Source organism: Carcharhinus amblyrhynchos, chromosome 29 (assembly GCF_965287045.1).
Source record: "Carcharhinus amblyrhynchos chromosome 29, sCarAmb.v2.hapA, whole genome shotgun sequence".
NCBI lineage: Eukaryota > Metazoa > Chordata > Chondrichthyes > Carcharhiniformes > Carcharhinidae > Carcharhinus > Carcharhinus amblyrhynchos.
The window spans coordinates 12,698,300-12,719,524 of NC_137352.1; the positions used below are offsets into that span (position 1 = coordinate 12,698,300).

At 43.9% G+C, this 21,225-nt stretch overlaps 1 protein-coding gene across 3 annotated transcripts in view; it reads right to left on the minus strand.

Moving 5' to 3' along the window:
* The window catches only part of cadm1a (cell adhesion molecule 1a), a 437,492-nt gene that overhangs the window by 20,077 nt on the left and 396,190 nt on the right, over window positions 1–21,225 (minus strand). For 2 of the 3 annotated variants that reach the window (XM_080214513.1, XM_080214514.1), the window contains one exon: window positions 13,560–13,592. The exons of the other annotated variant lie outside the window; for it this stretch is intronic. In XM_080214513.1, the coding sequence (XP_080070639.1) occupies window positions 13,560–13,592 (33 nt within the window). The remainder of the gene's footprint in view (window positions 1–13,559; window positions 13,593–21,225) is intronic. 3 annotated transcript variants of the gene reach the window in all.

Here is a 21,225-nt window from a genome sequence, read left to right on the forward strand (position 1 = left end):
CAGCCCATCGAGTCTGCACCGACCACAATCCTACCCAGGCCCTATCACCGTAATACTAGCTCGTCCCTCTGACACCAAGGGGCAATTTAGCACGGCCAATTCACCTAACTCGCCATCTTTGGACTGGCCGCGCCAAATTGTTCCTTAGTGTTCCAAGATGTGTATATTATGGAGATTAACCATGGAAATGTGAGAATTTGGTGGGGAAAGAGCCTGGGTTAAATTTTCTGTCAGAGAGTCAGTGCAGACCCGATGGGCTCTTCCTGCACTAAGAATTCTATGAAGGTATAGTTCCCACCATGACATCATTTACTGAAGTAATGAGATACTGAAAGTTCACTGAAGTAGAGATATGACAGTTTATTGGAAGAACCAATTTGGATATACTGGCAATTGAACAAGTTTATAAGGGAGACTTTGGCATTCATGTTTATGTTCTGCTTCAATCATAATACAGGCATGAAATCCAGCTTTCATTTTAAATTCTGATAATAATTGTGCTGCATTGGAAGGTTAAATGTCACATTCCCAAGTGGTGGGATGCAGAGATGTGCCCAGTGATTCTGAACACAGTGTTACACTGGAGGCCAAATGCTTTCTAAGACTCCTTCTGGAGCAAGAATGCTGTTTGGTCTCTCATAAGAACATAAGAAATAGGAGCAGGAGTAGGCCATCCAGCCCTTCGAGCCTGCCCCGCCATTCAATAAGATCATGGCTGATCTGAAGTGGCTCAGTTCTACTTTCCCGCCTTCTCCCCATAACCCTTAATCCCCTTGCCTATCAAAAACCTATCTACCCACGTCTTAAATATATTTAGCGAGGCAGCCTCCACCACTTCAACGGGCAGAGAATTCCAGAGATTCACCACCCTTTGAGTGAAGAAGTTCCTCCTCAACTCCGTTCTAAACCACCCCCCCCCCCAACCCCGCCGTTATCTTGAGGCTGTGCCGTCTAGTCCCACTGTCCTTTCTGAGCGGGAAGAGCCTCTCCACCTCTATCGTATCCATCCCATTCATCATCTTGTACATCTCAATGAGATCTCCCTTCATCTTTCTAAACTCTAATGAGTAGAAGCCTAGTTTATTCAGCCTCTCCTCATAGCTCAACCCCCTCAACTCTGGTATCAGCCTAGTGAACAAAGCCCACTCCATGTGTAACAAATTAATGAGTGATTATTTTCCAAGATGGAGACTGGGTGCTAAGTGTTGGCGGCCATTTAATTGCTGGAGGGCACGGGAAACGGGAGTTAGTCCTCACCCGGTCTGTGTAGCAGCAAGAGGCATTGGCTTGTTACCAGAAGTAGGAAGCCTCGTTGGCCTCGCCTCCTATACCCAGGGACACCGAGACATTCCTAAAAGCTGACTCAGCTAAGTGTATTTCAGACAGAGATAGTTAGGTTCTTGATTGGTAAGGGATCAAAGCTTATGGAGAAAAGGTGGGAGAATGGGGTTGTGAAACCTATCAGTCATGATTGAATGGCGGAGCAGGCTCAATGGGCCAAATTCTGTTTCAACATCTTATGACAGCACAGTCTTATTCACAGCATCACACCTTGATGCACTGTGACATTTTTAAAGGTTTGCTTTTCTGCCTTCAAGTCCCTACTCTGTGTTAATTTTTTTTAAAAAATCCTGAAATCCAATTAAAAGCATTGCTGGAATAGAAGTTAGAATTTGCGTACATGTTTCTTTATAAAAAAACAGAAAGGCTGCATTAGAAAGCACTGCATGCAAGGAAGGCTTCTACCTAGCCAATTTAAAGAAAGGCTCAGCATCAGATAATCAACAACAACATAATGAAAAGTAAATCAAGTTATTAAAGCACAAGTTAATACTTTGTGTTACTCAACTTGCAATTTAACCAACAGGGAAATTAGCAAGCCATCCAACGGGAATAAGATTTTCAAGTTTGGGGCGAAGCGAATAAAATGCTATAAATTATGAAGATAACAAACGAATGAAGAAGTGGGAAAGGTTAACTGGTGCACCAAAAGCTGCCAGTGTATGAGCTGAAAGCAGGCTTGATGATGAGTAAATTAAAAGAAAGAATGCCACTCTCATTAAGTGAACGGGCAGGGTGATGGGAGGGATGTTTTCATTTAAGAATAATTGGATGAAATATCTGACAAGCCACTCTCTGACCCAGAGTCCCGGTGCTTGGTCAGGGTTGCAATCATTTGCTGCTGTGGGTGGCAATGTTAAAACTTGAAAACCCACTCCAATATGTTCAGACCTGACAGTCCACACTTGGAGATTAGCTGCACAGTATTACTTTACACAGTATTAGTGGTTAGCACTGCTGCCTCACAACGCCAGGGATACAGGTTCAATTTCAGCCTAGGTCACTGCCTGTGTGGAATTTGCATGGTCTCCCCGTGTCCGTGTGGATTTCCTCTGGGTGTTCCAGTTTCCTCCCACAGTCCAAACCTAACAGTGCTGGTTAGGTTGGTTGGCCATGGTAAATTGCCCCTTAGGATCAAGGGGAATTAGTAGGGTGAATACATGGAGCTGCAGGGATAGGACCTGGGTGGGGGTGTTGTCGGTGCAGGCTTGATGTACCCAATGGCCTCCTTTTGCTCTGTAGGGATTCTATTTATTTTTCTTCTATGGAAGTTGCTGTCCCTCCAATGTGACGGCCTCCCTATTTGGATGGGTGAATTTACCCACATATTGTTGTATGCTTCCCTTTTAAATGGGCAAGAGATTTGGTGAGCAACTTGTTTTGGGATTAAGACACTAAAACTCTGGCATTTTACAGCCATGTGTTAGGACACAAAGGTAATACTGGAGGAGGGGGAAAGGCGGGGGAACGGATAGTTCAGTGGTTCATGTGCTATGAAGACCTCCCAACTGTGCCGGGAAAAAAAGATTGAAAACTCACGTAATTAGACCATAACTAAACCTTCATCTTCAGCTCTGTGGTTTGCATCTTCAATACCAGACAAATCTCAGGCCTCCCATGCATGAGCTGGGTGGCAAAGAGCTGCAGGTATGTGGTTGAGATTGTTTTTAACATCGCTCAGGCCCATGCACATTGGCTAACGGGACTTAAAGCTGAAGAGTGTATCATGTACTTACGACATACCTGCAGCAGTCAGAACCATGCAATTTATAGAGTATTTCCACAGATTATTTCACCAGCACTGCATAGCATTTCTCACACAATGCACAGATTCCTGCACAGCTGAGAAAAATCCGTTCAAAAAATAGACTTTGCCTCAAATTCCCTTACACTGCAGTAATGGGGAAGAAGGAACAAAGGTGTCTCAGCATCCATCTGGTAACTCCACCTTTGTGCTACCCACTGCCTTACTCTGAATCCTGACAATCTCTGCTTGATCCAAATAATCTGTGAATAACACATTGCTGCCGTGATTATGCCATTAATCATGGTCAGTCCTTTGCTGATTCACCACATCTCTGCAGCTCATTACAACAGCCCCAGTAGTCATTCAGTGAAAGATTTTCAGTTCGATTTAATATTTCAATAATCAAGTGATGGCACAGTGGTTAGAGCTGCTGCCTCACAGCACCAGGGACCCAGGTTCAATTCCAGCCTATGGGGACTGTCTGTGTGGAGTTTGCACTTTCTCCCAGTGTCTGCACGGGTTTCCTCCGGGTGCTCCGATTTGCTCCTGCACCCTAAAGCTGTGCAGGTTAGGTGGATTGGCCATGCAAAATTATCTCTTAGTGTCCTGAGATGTGTAGGTTAGGTAGATTAGCCCTGGTTAAGGCACAGGGTTACAGGAATAGGGTGTGGGTAAGGCCTGGGTAAGATGCTGCCTTAGTGTAGGCTCAATGGGCTGGATGGCCTCTTGCTGCACTGTAGGGATTCGATGGTTCTATGACTCATGGTCTAAATAGCATTGGCCATGCTAAATTCTTCCTCAGTGTACCCGAACAGGCACCAGAGTGTGACAACTAGGGGATTTTCAAAGTAACTTCACTGCTGTGTTAATGTAAGCCTAATTAAGGACCACATGCACTCCAGACATGCTCTCTTCCACCTTCTTCCATTGAGAAAAAGATACAGAAGCCTGAGGATACCTACCAACTGAGTCAAGAACAGCTTCTTCCCCACTGCCATCAGACTTTTGAATGGACCTACCTCACATTAAATTGATCTTTCTCTATACCCTAGCAATGACTTAACACTACATTCTGCACGCTTTCCTTTCCTTCTCTATGAACGGTATGCTTTGTCTGCATAGTGCGCAAGAAACAATACTTTTCACTGTAAACTAGTACACGTGGCAATAATAAATCAAAATGGCTACCAACTCGACATTTATATGCTGAAGTCTGTATAAATCCCAATACCAATGCAATATTTCTTGGCAAAACTACCTGAGGTGAGACTGTAGGAAGAACACACTGCAAACCTTGGCTCTGTAACCTTAGCCAAATTATCACAGATGGGTGTGGATCAGTGTCTTAGTTAAGAATGTGAACCAATTAACCACACCACTGTGATTGGCATACTCCACTGGGTGCGGTGGGTGGGGGTGGGGGAGGAGAACAGGTTGAAAAATATATTTTGAACAAAGCGGGGAGGCTGAAGCTAAAGTCAGCAGTGGAGTAGGATGAGACTTTATGGATTGTTTGTTCACCACTCCTTCCCTCCACTTGTACCTCTCCAGGGCCTGGAGGGACTCCTGCTTAACTCCATAGGTGTCATCACCGTTCTGGTTTCTCAACGCCAAGTCATTTGTCTTTGCAGGGTCAAATTTCCACCAATCAAGCCAGTTCTGGCCCTACATCCATGTCCCATGCTTTCCTGCAAGGGCCACACTTGCCACAGTCATCAAATAGAAACTAAAAGAAGGATTAGGTCATGTGACCCTTCAAGCCTGCTACATCATTCATTACAATCATGGCTGATCATCAAATTCAAATATCCTGATCCCACTTTCTCCCCATATCCCCGATCCCTTTAGCCTCAATAGCTATATCCAATTTCTTGAAATCAGACAAAATTTTGTCCTCAACCGTATTCCGTGGTAGTGAATTCCACAAATTCACCACTCTCTGGGTGAAGAAATTTCTCCTCACCTCAGTTCTAAAACAATCCTTAAACAATGGCCCCTAATTCTGGACTCACCCACCACTAGGGACATTCTTCCTGAATCTACCCTCAATAACCCTGTTAGAATTTTATAAGTTTCTATGAACTCCCCTCTCACTCTTCTAAACTCCAATGAATATAATCCTAACTGACTTCATCCCTCCTCACGTGACAGACCTGCCATCCCAGGAATCAGCCTGCTAAACCTTCGCTGTGCTCCCTCTATAGCAAGGGTATCCTTCCTCAGATAAGGACACTAAAACTGCTCACAATACTCCAGGCGTGGCCTCACCAACACCCTAAACCCTTATCCCTATATTCAAATCCTCTTGCTATGATGGACAACGCGCTCCTTCTTTACTGCCTGCTGTACCTGTCTGTTTACTTTCAGCGACTGATGCACGGAGCACCAAGATCTCGTTGAGTATCCAACTCCCTCAATTTACACCCATTCAAGCAATAATGTCTTCCTATTTTTGCTACCAAAGTGGATAACCTCACGTTTATCATGCTTCACAGTGAGCCTTGTCTGATTCTTGGCACGTTACTCTAACATGGAGGATTCGCAGGCAAATCAGATTCTCTTATCAACCAATGTCTAAGCACAGGCACACTTTCCAAGGAGTCACTGGGCAGTGACAGGCAGCATAAACCCTGGCTGATCTTTACCGGGGTGCTAATACTAAAATCCCCCTTCCTAGGATGGGGTAAATTGCCAAAGGCCATGCTTGGAAGATGTATCTTGGTTTCTCTGCTGTCTACAACTATAATTTGTGGATGGTTCATGAGGAGAGGGAGAGTGCTAAATATAGATGGAATAAACTTTTTAAAAATTAATTGAATTTCCTAATAGCAAACGATAATTTAGATTAGTCCTATATAGCATTCATTTCTGAAATCTGTTTTGCTGTTCTTAATAACTGCACTGAATTTAAATTAACTGCAAGTCATTCGCTAGTGAGGAAGGAAATAAATGCCAGGCAAAGTCTTTGCTCTTTGTATTAACTTCAAGTCACATCCCCGCATCTAAATGCTTTGATTTAAAAGGAATGCAGTCATTATTTTTTCATTAACAATTCTAAGAAATTAGATTCTTGCGAGATTGAAGTAATATCTGTTTACACCATTACCAATTCTAAGAATGTTTGAGTTAACTGTGCACTTCCTCCTTCAATAAAGGCAGTCATGAGATTATTGCTTATATTTCAATTATTGCAGTTTGATCAACTTTGACTCAAATTTATTCTATGTCAACTGCTGCAAGTTTCATTACAGAGCAAATATTCCTGCTCGAGAGAGACTTTGGCAGCAGTGCTACAACATGGGACATTTTGGTAACTTCTGTCAGAAAATTGCGATTGCAGTTGTTTGGAGTTAGGCGCCCTCCCTCCACACAGCAGTCTACCTCTCACTAGTTCTGCCTTTCCGAACTAGGCTGGAATTCAGCAGCCACTCACAGCACAGCCTCCTCCATTGCTGCAAACAAGGATGATGAACTTGGTACTCGGCCAAGTCTGTGTTCATTGCAGCGGGACCCCACAATCCTGCTGGCATGAACGATCGGAGAATTCCAGCCCTGGTTTCTAATCTTTTATGGCATGAACCCACACATCTTGCTGACTGTGACCAGGAGAAACTATCCCTCCTCATCTTTTGTGATCTGGCAGCAACCTTTGACACAGCTGGCTACACCTTTCTCCTTCAACACCTCTCCCCCATACTATATGCAGAAAATGCTGGATAAACTCTGCAGGTCTGGCAGCATCAGTGGACAGAGAGAGAGAGAGAATAAGACAGAGTCAATAAGTGGGATTCTCCCATCTTGCGTGCCCCAAGACTAGAATCATAGAAGAAATCCTCCAGAAAGAGGCCATTTGGCCCATCGAGTCTGCACCGACCACAATCCCACCTGGCCCTACCCCTTATCCCTACACATTTACCCGCTAATCCCTCTAATCTATGCATCTCAGGACTCTAAGTGGCAATTTTTCTTAGCATGGCCAATCAACCTAACTCGCACACCTTTGGACCGTGGGAGGAAACCGGAGCACCCGGAGGAAACCCACGCAGACATGAGGAGAACATGCAAACTCCACACAGACAGTGAGCCAAGCTGAGAATCGAACTCAGGTCCCTGGAACTGTGAAGCAGCAGTGCTAACCACTGTGCTACCGTGCCGCCTGAGCTCAGTGGTCCTTTGAAAGTGTGCCGAATTCTCTAACTCACTATTTCACTCCTGCTACAATTCCTGCTGCAAATGAAACAGGAGAATTTAGGCCAATGTTTCCACCCTGTACGACTCCCCTACAGAACCTGCTGAGTTTGTGCAGCATTTTCTGTTTATGTTTCAGATTTTCGGAATCTGCAGAATTTTGCTTTCATCCTTGATTCCCTTGTCCAGCTGAATGTGACCACCCTCACCTGGTTTCCAGTCTTGTCTATCCAGTCATGCAATGGCTCCTCTTCCTGCTTCCACACCATTATCCTAAGGATCTATCCTCGGACCCCCTCCTGCATCCCATCCACGTATCGTCCCTCACCAACAACATTCCAAAAAAGCACATCAGATTCCACGCACATGGTGATCGACGTTCAGTTTGATCACACTGCTACCACTCTTGATTCCTCCACTGCCTCAGTGTTTCCAGGCAACATGTCCGAAATCTGTCAGCAGATGAGCAGAGATTTCCTACAAGGATTCATTGCAAAAGCCAAATCTATTGTCTTTAGTCTCCAAACTCTGTTCTCTAGCAAACACGCTAATATCATTCACTTATGTCCCTGTTGAATGCATTATCTACACTTCTGTTGCCTCCAGTGTGACTAGTTCACTGCCCTCCAGACTGGCCTCCAATATTCCATCCTAAATAAGTGGAACTCATTCAAAACTCTGTACCCCAACTCATACCAAGCTTCACTGGTAACCTGTACCCGCTGATCCAGGCTTCCTCCCGGTCCAAAGGTCCAAATTTCAAATGTTACCATCCATGTGTTCTTATTGGCCAGTAATTAGTGATAGAAATCCAATTAGCAGACCAGACAGAATGTTCTTAAGGCAAGAATAGATACATTTTTGAACAGTAACGGAATTAAGGGTTATGGTGAGCGAGTGGGTAAGTGGAGCTGAGTCCACAAAAAGATCAGCCGTGATCTTATTGAACGGCGGAGCAGGCTCGAGAAGCCTGCTTCTAGTTCTTACGCTCGCTCCCAAATTGGCACCAATTAAATGTTCAATCCCCAATAAATTTGTAGATACGTGTTCCAATTTATGATGACAGATACCCAAAAATTTCTGAGATTTGAGTTAATGAAAATGCTGCACCCAGCACAATAGGGGCTGCCCTCAGTGACTGATCCTATTCTGGCTCTCCAAAGTTTGAGTGGGGAGGGGGGCAATGGTTTGCACTCATAGATGTTGGTTCTGGAGGAGTGACAAAGATAGAGCGTGCGGGGAATGGAGGACAGCATTCTGTAGATGAATAACAAGTCCTCTTATTATCTTCCGCAGGCAGAATGTCATCAATCCTCAGCCAGGGGGGAAATGAGCTGCGGGCCAGGCTGCAGTAGCATTCACTGCCAGGCAATTAACATGTTAAACCCTGCCACTGAGGCTTCATTAACAAGACGATGTAACCGGGACAGCTCCCAGGCTTGAATAAATCAGCAATTTTTTTTTGCCAAAATCCAGCTTGGAACATTGGCAAACCCCGAGCTTCAAACACTAGTGTTCGTGCTTGTGGTCCTTTCGGCCTTCTCTGTAATTAACAGTAATTTTTGTTTAGCTTCGAAACAGACATGCTTTGTTTTTTTTTGCCCATTATGCCGTGTCAGCCAGGTGAAATTTGAATAATTACAAAAAAAAATCACGAAACCTCGGGAGAGCAATGAAGTTTCATGTTAAAGTGGAGATTCAGATCTCCCTCCCCGCACCCCCTGTAAGAAGCTTGTCCTGTTTACATGCAGATTATTCGAGATACAAGGGAGCAAACCTGTGGGAAAAACAAATGTAAATTTTATTAAAGCCTCTGCTGTTTATGTTCTGTTGAATCCAGTGCCAGGAGTCTCATCGCAAGCTTGTTTATGCCAACATTCTCCCCGCTACACAGCACGCCCCCCCACCCCCCTACCGCCACTCCAGTGGGATGTATTGCCAGTCACAGCCAAGCCACCAGTTTCCAACCTTGGCACAAAACAACTTGCATTTTATACAGCAGTGTGATCATTGAGCATTGCAGGGTTCCCTGCCATTGGGCAGGGTTGGGCGGGCTAGGGTGGTGGTGGGGGGAGGGGAGACCAACACAGACATGCTTGGCATTAGCCTCACACAAAGCATTTTCACAGCGGAGGAAACCCTGCATTTGGTAGCGCTGCTGCCTCACAGCGCCATAGACCCGGGTTCAATTCCGGCCTCGGATGACTATCCGCATGGAGTTTGCACGTTCTCATGGCGTCTGCATGGGTTTCCACCTGTTTTCTCCCACAGTTCAAAGATGTGCAGGTTAGGTGGATTGGCCTTGCCAAATTGCCCCTTAGTGTCCCAAGCTGTGCAGGTTATTGGACTGGCCATGCTAAATTGCTCCTTAGCGTTCCAAGACATGCAGGTTAGGTAGATTGGCCATGGCAAACGTGTGGGATTATGGCTGGGGAGAGGCCCTGGGTTTTCAAAACTGACGTCAATAGCTTGAAAAATTTGTTGGAACTGCCAAGGATTCCAGCAACGCTGGTGTGCCACAGGGAACTGCTGCTCCACATGTTGGCCTGAACTAGCTGTGTATCGCCAGACAACTCAGTGGAGTGTGTGGAGTTACACTCAGGGCTCCAACTTCTTGAAGAGCTGTCAAGAATTCAGTAATTGGTATCTTAAAGTAGACGTTCGAGGCTCTCTCAGCCACTTTTCATTTGGTTTCTTAATCTCATCAACCTGGTAATGATGTGCAGGGTGCAGAAATTTAAATGCACTGGACGCAGTGTTCACTTTTCCAAACAGTATTTAAAAATCATTGACAAGTGAGGCAAAAATGCCATTTGTCTACGATAATTTAGGAAACTATTTTTTGTTCTGGTTCTCCCCCCAAGGTGTTTGTCTGTTGGGCATCAGTAATAATAGACAGCATGGGTGAAATAAAATTGTAGATCTCTGCCAATGCTGCATTATAGCTCTCTAAATAGGGCACAAGTAAAGGCAAAATCACTATAGTCCCGGGTGGTGATTTAACCTGAGGGTCACCACCACCTCAGCTCAAGGGGTGGCACGATAGCACAGTGGTTAGCACTGCTGCTTCACAGCACCAGGGACCCGGGTTCGATTCCGGCTTGGGTCACTGTCTACGTGGAGTTTGCACATTCTCCCAGTGTCTGTGTGGGTTTCCTCTGGGTGCTCCAGTTTCCTCCCACAGTCTGAAAGACGTGCTGGTTAGGTGCGTTGACCCGAACAGGTGCCGGACTGTGACTTTTAGGGGAATTTCACAGTAACTTCATTGCAGTGTTAATGTAACCTTACTTGTGACTAATAAATAAACTTTAACTTTTTTACTTCAGTGAAAGGTTGGGAAGGTAAGGCCTTGATGAATAACCTCAGCCGGGATGGGAATTGAACCTGCGCTGTTGGCCCGCTCTGCATCACTAACCAGTCGTCCAGCCAACTGAGCTCAACCCAATTGGAACCCGGGTGACTGACGCACAGATAGCAGTACTCCTCAGGATCTCACCACCCAAAGAGATGTGGCTGCCAACCCATCCTAGGACGGACTATATCATCAAACACTGTGCCAACTGGACGGTCTTTTATTTGACGTGCACAGAAAGCCAACATATTCTCATTGGCCAGGCATTGTTGCACATTAACACAAACCCCACATTCTCAATTTTACGAAGACAGCATCTGGTCTTGTGTATAAAAATAGAGCATATTAATAACTCTTTCTCAGTCCAAGTACAATCTATTTAAAATCAAAACCTCACCTGATCTGCAGTTACAAGGGATTCACAGTTAAAACTTCGTTCGGAGCAGCACAATTAGTAAGCAGCAAAATTATGCACAGATTAGGAGGAGTTAAAAACACAGGCTTACCTCCTACAGACACACCAAAATTAGACTACACAGCTGTGGACTAATAACACAAGCAGTGTGCGCATAAAACATTATGCTGATTCTGGAAATAATAAATGTTATCGAAAGTGGCAAAACAAGCCTTCAGGGCGAGGTATTTAGGTGCAGCTTTTAGTTCAGCACCATTTTGGGCAGGGACAATAGAACAATTGATGCCTCGCACTGGAGGTGAATGGGAATCAAGGCACTAGTGCTACAAGTCAATAACCCTCTCTCCCTCCCACTGGTAAAGTGCAGCGTCACGTTGGCGTCCGGGTGACACAGTTAAATCCATGTCAACTGGCACAATAGCTGTGATCTACATTCACAAAGATTAACGACAACTCCAGCTAACCCAGGGATATTTTGTTCCCTGAAAGAGGAAGACAGTGCAGAAAAACAGCTGACTTTTTAATCCAACTATAATGAATAGATTTATTCAAATATTAATACGTTGCCATTGACGACAAACATCCTATAATCCTCTCGCCAGATGTTTTCCCATTCAATGAACGGCATGATGAATGGCAGACTTGTTTATTCTTGACACCAGTTCACTGTATCAATGACAAATGTGCACATTATGAAAATTATTAATAGCTAATCTTCAAAAAGAATTGCTGATTCCAAAGTCCTGAAGACCTGGTGAAATCTCAGTTTCACATTCTGATGGTTCAAATTTGAGTTTGCTTTATGACCGAAAGGGAGGGGGAGGGGGGTTACTTTGGATAATTACAATTTAAACAGCACTTGAGAAGAATTTCTTAAAAAACTCAAGTGAAAAATAATTTTAACAAGGGGCCGACTGATTTGCACATCTTCATCTTTCTATCCCAGTTAGCAATCTGTAGTCAAATATTAGGTTATGGAATAAAACTAAAGTTAGTGCAATGATCATTAAGGACCTCATTATTTTATCATCAGACAGCAGCACCAGTCATCAATGCAGTCCATTGCTTCTGGCAAGAAGAAACATGCAACTTTGACAAAGTCTGCCAGATATTCATTCCCCCCCCAAGAAAGGAGCTTTAAGTGTCAGACACCCAGATGTCAGCTATTGATTCAGCCGATCTAACATTCAGAATCAGCTTCAGCAGAGGTGGAAGTCAGTAGCTTGCTCAGACAGCATCACCTGCTTTTTTATTGTTTTGTCAGATCCCAATTTTTGAATTCCCTTTTGTGGATTGGTGGGGAGGTGTCGGAAAGACTGGAGGCATGATTATCTACCTGTTGAACCCTGGCCATGGACATCCTCTGCCGTGGCCAAGTCCTGGAGGGGAACTTGAGCCCTCAGCTTCTGGTTCCGATGCAGGGTGACACCCACTGAGCCTTCCCACTTAAGCCAGTGATCTGCCTGCAGTGTGCATTGGGAGAGGAGATATCTCATTCTCCCCACTCTTGATCATCATTTTGGGTGTCGTGTTATGGTGGCCCAGTGTGAATGCAAATTGTACAATTTCCAATACTGGGAGAGCATGGAACAATCAACTCTTCCGCAATAGTATTATTTTTTAATTCGTTCACGGGACATTCGTGTCACTGGGCTGGCCAGCATTTAACCCTAACACTAGATGCCCTTGAGAAGGTGGTGGTGAGCTATCTTTAGCTGGCAAATGCAGCTCTTTTGTTTGGACAGACAGCAGAGTTGGCAGTATAACTTTGATGTGTCAGGTAACAGAAATACTATCAGTGTAGTGATAGCCCTTAGTCTCAGAACTCCTGCTATAAAATCAAAGATTTATTTATTCAAAGACCAACTTCTGTTATGGTTAAGGGTGGAATTGAGGTAAGTTTGACAATCAATCATTCCAAGTAAAATATAAAGTACAAAAATGGTAGAAATAACAGAGCAAAATAATGTACCAATCATCATTAAATTATATTCTTTACATTTTCAAGGCTCAAAGCTGAACAGTTATGAGAGTTTATTTGTTGTTTAATAAAATATAGTATTGGACTATTCTTAAAACTTGTTATTTCACATTTGAATTCAGTTAGTTGCTTAGCGTTCCATAGACGGTAGCTACCAAGAGATCTATGTGTGGATAACAAGTGGTAAAGAGTTTGTCAGTGATATTTTGTGAGCGATTGTGTCTGTTTGAGTGACTCTCGGGCTACGATCTGTAATTAGGGCCAATAAGGACTGACTGTCTTCTGAACACTTGCAGTTTCTTTACGCTGCTGCTTTTGCGATTTGATTAAATATGAATTTTTTTTTGTGAGGCAGGCAGGGTAAAAAAATTGAAAGAGCAAAGTGCAGAGAACCTCTACGCGCGTGGCCCAGACTCGTGCGAACGCAGAGAGCGACGCCTGGCCTTCGGGTGCACCTGAGCCAACCTCACCCCGCCCAAGACTCATCTTGCCACAAAGAAACAAACTGACTAAATAAACATCAAGTTTTACCAACCGTGAACTGATGGTTCTGTCGTCGGCGGTGTGGCTACACACAGGGAACAGATGATTTGAGGAAGGGAAGAAACAGTAGGAGCAGCATGCACAGGAATGGGAAAAATGGAATAGAAACGTAAACAAGCATTTGAGAAATTCCATGACAACAAGCAACAATTAGATTGTTAAAAAATTCTCTTAACAAGTGTGTGGGGGAGCGGTGGGGGGAGGGGGGGGAGGAAGGGGGTGGGTGTGGGTTGGGGGAGGAAGGGAGGGGTGGGACCTCAAAGCTGTAAATAAAAAGAAGCCAGTGAATGATCATCTCATCTTAAAAGACCCAGTCACATGATACACTAAACGGCAGTTGTCAAGGCAACAATGATTAATAATGGTTGCAATGATTACATTAAAACCAGCTGAACAGCACAAACATCAGATCAAATCACTTCTCATTCAACACTTCAGTTAAAACGCAGCCCTCTCGTTTGGAAGAAAAGCAACAGCAACAGAAAAAAAAGAACAGGCACCTACGGTCATTTCCTCAACATCTCAGGACTCCCTGTGTGGCACTGCATTTTATTCCATGTTAATGGGAGGAATCAAGTTGACTGGTAGACGGGGCAACCATGCCTGATATCCCAGCAACTGTGGACCAGGGGAGGGACGAGGTGAAACTATAATTTTCTAGCTTAGGAGAGGCAAAGGGAAAAAAACAGGGAAGCTTAAAGTTTTAAGGCAAAGTTCCTAAATGGTCGAGTGCATATTTTAAAAATACCTTTTTCTCAAATGCGAGACTTTATTTTAGATACATAATTTTAAAGCTTCGGATGACAACTGCACGTTTAGTTGGCTTTCTACGTCTCCCTCCAGTTAAGTGGGACAGTTTGGAGCTCAGCATTTTACCAAAGCACATCCTGCGTTTGGATTCTCTCGCTTCTAATTTTATACACCAGATTTTAATCAGTTTTATCCTGATCGGCTTTGTCCTGCTGACCGATGCTTGGCCCAGAGCCTGGCAGCTGCTTTCTGTGTCAAATCTATCTACCTGGGTTTCCTCCGAGTGCTCCAGTTTCCTCCCACTGTCTGAAAGACATGCCGGTTAGGCGCATCGGCCAGGCTAAATTTTTTTTTAAAAGTTAAAGTTTATTTAATAGGGTCACAAGTAGGCTTACATTAACACTGCAATGACGTTACTGTGAAAATTCCCTTGTCGCCAAACTCCAGCACCTGTTCGGGTACGCTGAGGGAGAATTTAGCTTCGTCAATGCACATCTTTGGGACTGTGGGAGGAAACCAGAGTACCCGGAGGAAACCCATGCAGACATGGGGAGAACGTGCAGATTCCATGACCGAGGCAGGAATCAAACTCGGATCCCTGGCGTTGTGAAGCAGCAGTGCTAACCACTGTGCCACCCAATTCTCACTCAATGTACCCGAACAGGCGCCACGGGGGAGTTTTCACAGTAACTTCATTGCAGTGTTAACGTAAGCCTACTTATGACAATAATAAATAAAAACAAACAAATCTATTCAATTCTTGATTGTATTACTTAGTTTAAAATGTAAGTTTTTACATTAGGAGAAATAGAATCCATTCAAACTCTACTTTGAGCAGTAACTTATTGTAGCTTTAACTCAATGAGGCAGATGCTGACTCAGATCAATTTCTGCCAGGCTGGTTAGATAAAGTTTCCTGAGCTATGGGATTACAAATTGATGGAACAGTTATTCATCGCTGTGTTAGCTCCAAGGTCCATATAGATTTCAAGCCTACACATAAATCGTTCTTTAAAAAACTAGGTTATAGGTGACTTTTTCCAGTATCAGCTACAAATCTTAAAACTGCCAATTAGCTTTACTGGGCAAATTTAACAAACATGGACAAAGTCCAAGGTACACACAATCTCCGGGAACATCTCAGAAAATAAACAAGGCACCAATCTTTTCACTTCCTTGCCGTTGGACTCTGAACTTTTCCTACATTGCTCTAGCCTACAAAAGAAAGGGAGATTGGCACTGGGCTTCAAGAGTGTTACCTTCAGTTGTTTGCTATCTGCCCCTGGAAGAGGACAGTGGAGAGGAGTAAGGGCAGCACTGAATGTGTGTGTGTTGTGAGTGCATGTGTGCAGTGGGGGGAAGTCAATTGAATTTTAAAGTGAACACCACCAAAGTGCCCATCTCAGCTCGGGCTAAATGCCTGGGTGAGGCAACAAAACAGGAGATAGGTGGTATTTGCCTGCTCGGTTTCTAAATAGGAATAGGAGGAGGCCGTTTCATAGAATTCCTGCCGTGCAGAAGGAGGCTATTCAGCCCATCGAGTCTGCACCAACTGTCTGACAGAGCATCTTACTGAGGCCCACCCCCTCAAGCCCACACATTTACCTTGGCTAATTCTCCTAACCTACACATCTTAGGTCAATTTGGCATGGCCAATCTCCATAACTTACACATCTTGGGATACTAAGGGACAATTTAGTATGGCCAATCCATCCAGCCGGCACACCTTTGGACTAGCCCCTCACACTCATGCCCCCCATATAATGAGGTCATGGATGAGCAGTGCACCTCCATACATCTGTCTTTCCTCCACTTCCTTCAATAAATGATCTCAACTTTAGAATTAACAACTGATCTCGCATCATTTATCATTTGCAAAGAGATCCAAACTTATACCATGTTTTTAAACGTGGTAAAGTTTCCTAATTTCGCTCCTGGTGGGTCTACCCCCTAATTGCTAGACCATGTCCTCTGCTACCAGATTTCTCAACCAGAAGAAATATCTACATAGTTGTTTCCTTTGTGGACTTAAAAATGTCAATTAAATCACCCCTTCACCCTTTTAATTCCAGGGAATACAAACTCAACGTATACACAATCACTCCTTGCACTGGAACCCTTGGGAGTCCAGGCACCGTTCCAGTAAATCTATGCTGTATTCCTTCCAAAGCCCATGTATCCTTCCTCAAACATGGTATGCAAACCCGCAATTAAGTTACCTGCAGAATGAAGTTATGGTGCACTCTCTCTCTACTGGTTCACCGCAGCTCCCACCATATCTAGTTTAGTTGGGATCCCTCTAATCACATTCTGACCTCGCTGGGAACCACCCCCTGCCCCCAAATTAACAACTAATATCAGTCAGCCAGCCACTTGATACCTGGCAGCTAATTAAACCGACAGGCCGATTTCCCATTTTCGTACGCACTAGATAGAAAACTCTTGCAAAGTGTGAAATTTTCTAAATAACGCTTGAAGTTTTGGGCAGCAAAGTGGTTAGCACTGCTGCCTCACAGCATCAGGGACCCGGGTTCGATTCCCGGCTTGGGTCACTGTCCATGTGGAGATTGCACGCTCACTGCGTGGGTTTCCTCCTGCTGCTCCGGTTTCCTCCCACAGTCAGAAAGACGTGCTGGTTGGGTGCATTGGCTGTGCTAAATTCTCCCTCAGTGTACCAGAACTGGCATTGCCGGAGTGTGCCAACTAGGAGATTTTCACAGTAACTTAGTTGCAGTGTTATTGTAAGCCTACTTGTGACACTGAAATAAAACTTTAAATTTAAAAACTTTAAACTAAATTATGGGCACAATAGGTTAATTCAGATTCAGAAAGGGAAAGGGAACAACTTAGCAGCTTCTCTCCACTTTTGATACAGAAGTCTGATATCTCCTATTGTGAGATAACAATGTCATAAAGTGAAATGTTTTTGCCTGAAGTTGTACTGCTTGTTAATTAAGTGAATGCATTAAAATTACTGTTGTTGCTGAATAAAAAGCCTTTACTAGGATAGTGGAGAAACTTCAGACAAACAGATAAACCACTTGTGTGCCATATGCAATTCCAAGCCTATGGAGTTGTCGGAAAACGAACAAGGAACTTAAAAAGCTGGACGTTTCTATTCCAATAAAGATGGAAAATGCTTTGCTTAGTTTTGTTTGATGAAGTGAAAGATGATCAAATAAAACGACATTGTTCTGCAGAACAAGGCGACTGGAGATGTGGGGCGAGATTCTCTGGCCTCCCAGACGTGTATATCTGCTGCCAGTGGGAGGTGGCACGTTGCTTGCTAGCGGCAGGACGCTTTGGTCCTGTCTCTGCCAATGGGAATTCCCACTGACCTCACCCCATGCTGGCGGGAAACCAGCCGGCGGGGCTGGAGAATTCCGGCTGTTGAATTTCCTCTCGTGCAATTACATGCATCCATGGGAAAGGAAAAATTCAACAAAATACCAGGTTAAAAAGCTAGCATTTTCAATGGTCAAAATCCAAGTAGAAAATGAGATGTACGGAGAATATAATTTGGATACAAAATACCAGGATATAAAATATTAAAGTGAAATCTGCATTCTCCCAAAATAGGGAGAGTTTGCGCAGCAGTGACAAATGTAATTTGTAAATGCTGCAGATATTCAGTAGGGTTTCAAAAACGTCACTTTTCAGAAGAGATGAAATTAATCAATTCTGGTGATAACTGGAATCATTTTTTGGTAACAAACTGGCGATAAAGCAGCACCAATTGGAGCACCATTGTTAATCGCTCAGTGACGCTGCTCCTACAGGTCAAAATTATCTACTGTGCCAGTGGGGAATAAAAAAAATGAGGAGAAAAGAGGCAGATACTAAACCGACTGCTCTGATAGGATTCTGTTTATTGCTTTTTAAAATGAGTGGATGATAGGCAATGTTGTCCAAGTTTAGCTGAAATTCCACCTGTGGTGAGTGCTATATGTGTCATATTACTGCATGCTGCTTATTCCAAAAGCAACACATGATATGCACAATAAGTTAATAAATTTAATAGTTTTTTTTCCTTCATAGATTGTAATACTATTTATTGAGTATGCAAGATATCGGTTCTCAGTTTTGAAGGGATACAAGGTTAAGAAATTTTTAGCAATGAGGTAATGGGCAGCACAGTGGCACACTGCTTAGCACTACTGCCTCATAGCACCAGGACCCAGGTTCAATTCCAATCTCGGGTTACTGTCTGTGTGGAGTTAGCACATTCTCCCCACGTCTACGTGGGTTTCCACTGGGTGCTCCGGTTTCCTCCCACAGGCCAAAGACATGTGTGTTAGGTTGATTGGCCATGCTAAATTGACTCTTTGCTGGAGAAGGCTGTGAAGGCCAGGTCATTGAGTGTCTTTAAGACAAGAGATAGATAGATTCTTGGTTAATAAGGGGATCGGGGTTAGGGGGGAAAGGCAGGAGAATCAGAATGAGAAAAATATCAGCCATGATTGAATGGCGGCGCAGACTTGAGTGGGCCTAATTCTGCTCCGATGTCTTACGGACCCTAGTTTTGGAGGGATTGGCAGGGTAAGTATGTGGTGTTGCGGGGATAGGGCATGGTTGGGATTGTGGTCGATGCAGACTCAATGGGCCAAATGGCCTCCTTCTGCATTGTAGAGATTCTATGATCTAGATACGGAAAAAAAATTAAGGTGAAAGCTAATTGTAGTGTGCGTGTCCATTATAACACACACATTTTCAAAATCAGTTCAATAACTGGCAGAGATATGGGCTACATAGGATTAACTGCAGAAATCCACCTTAACCATTAGACACTGATGAGATTAATTTTGACATTTGTATTTGATTCAGAGCTGATTTAAACATTTCAAATGAGAAGGAAAATATGTAAGGATTTGGGAAAGAGATTATAGTGAACCTAAGTTGCTATTACCTCCGTAACTTTAAACCTATGAAAACCTATGACTTTGCGGAAGGTATATTTAATATAATTGTCCTCAATGGGCAGTCACTCACTGCCTTGTTTGGGAGCAACTCAGAACTGAAGTCAGAAAATGTTTACAGTGGGAACTGTTCATATCCATTTCCATTCTGCTCCAGAGCAGAAAAAGGCAGCTCACAGAAACAAAAAGAGAAAATGCTGGGGAAACTCGGGTCTGACAGCAGCCATGATGTGGAGATGCTGAATTGGAACTGGGCGGGGGGGGGGGGCAGTAAGAAGTCTCACAGCACCAGGTTAACGTCCAACAGGTTTATCTGGAATCACGGGCTTTCGGAACCCTGCTTCAGGTGAGTGGAGATAGGTTCACAAACATGGCACATATAGGCATTAAACCCATTGGACTTTAACCTGGCATTGTCAGACTTCTTACAGCATCTGTGAAGAGAGAATAGAGCGCACATTTCGAATCCTGATGGCCCTTCATTAGGGCTAAAGACAGGGCAAGAATTTTTTCTTTTTCTGTGTTTGTTTCAGATTTTTGCATTTGCAGCATCTTGCTCCTTTTTAAAAAAAAGTCCTTGTTGGATTTTTTTCAAGGCTTGTATACCTTCTGAATGACAGCCAAAAGCAGGAAGGACATTTAGTCTATATTGTTGCTTGTGTGACTTCGGCTGACTGGCATCAGTGAGGCAATTCACTCACCATGCTGAAAATCTGGGGTACTGCTTCTCCACAATGTTCGAGTAATTATTACAATTTCATACTCCAGCTGATTTAAGGCAATGGGTATGGTGGAACTGTACTCTACCGAGCAGGCAGGTTGGAACTCCTAGACCAGAATTCTCCAATCTCATACACCCCCCGCCACTGTCACCAGCAGGAATGGAGAATTCGGCGCTCAGCCAAAACTCCATTCACTTCAGCGGGACTGGAGAATCCTGGCTGCAGGCAAGGTTGGAGAATTTAAATCCGCCAGTCTTTGCTGGGTTAACTGATGTCAGCCAGAATGCTTTTGGGGACTACAACCGCCCGTAGTGCGCATGGGCATTTGGCTGGGTAGAGAGCATGTGGTGCATGCAGAAGAGGGGTTGGGGTGCAATAGGAATAGATGATGCCTTCCATGTGTGAACAGCCTGTCAATACTCACATGGATGATCATGCGGGAGAAATGGCTACTATGCCGAGAAAGATATTGGGGTAAATTCTCTGGTCTAGACCTCGATGAGAATCGGAGAGTGTGGAATGATCTGTTGACCCCCAAGTGGGTATTTCCAGTCTCAGGGTGGGCAAGGCTGGGACCCTCTTTCTCACCCCCCGTTATGTTTTGTTCCCTTGGAACTGTAAACCAGGACAAGTTAGTTTTGAGATTGGGGATGGAGCTAGGAAAGTACAAAAGGTTTAATAATCCTTACAAGGTTTAGTTTACTTGAAATTTCTTCAAATCTTTTTTTATTCATTCGTGGGACATTGGCAGCACTGACTGGCCAGCATTTATTGCCCATTCCTAGTTGCCCTTGAGAAAGTGGAGGTGAGCTGCCTTCTTGAATCGCTGCAGTCCATGTGCTGTGGATTGACCCACAATGCTGTTAGGGAGGGAATTCCAGGATTTTGACCCAGCAACTGCTAAGGAACGGTGATATATTTCCAAGTCAGGAAGTTGAGTGACTTGGAGGGGAACTTGCAGGAGGTGGTGTTCCCATGTATCCCTCGTCCTTCTAGATGGAAGCTGTCATGGGTTTGAAAGGTGCTGTCTAAAGATCTTTGGTGAACTTACACAGATGACAGTCGACTCGTGCATTCTCTCAAATTAAAATCATAATTGATTTGGATTTCTATTTGTGGCTGAATTTTCAAACACTCTGAGTTATAAATTAGATGAAACTTTTAAATTAAAAGTTTAAATTTAAATTAAAATTTCTGCACTTTGATGATCCAAAGAACATCAGATGCAATGCTAAATAATCCGTTAACGTGCCTCTGTTAAGCATAAAGT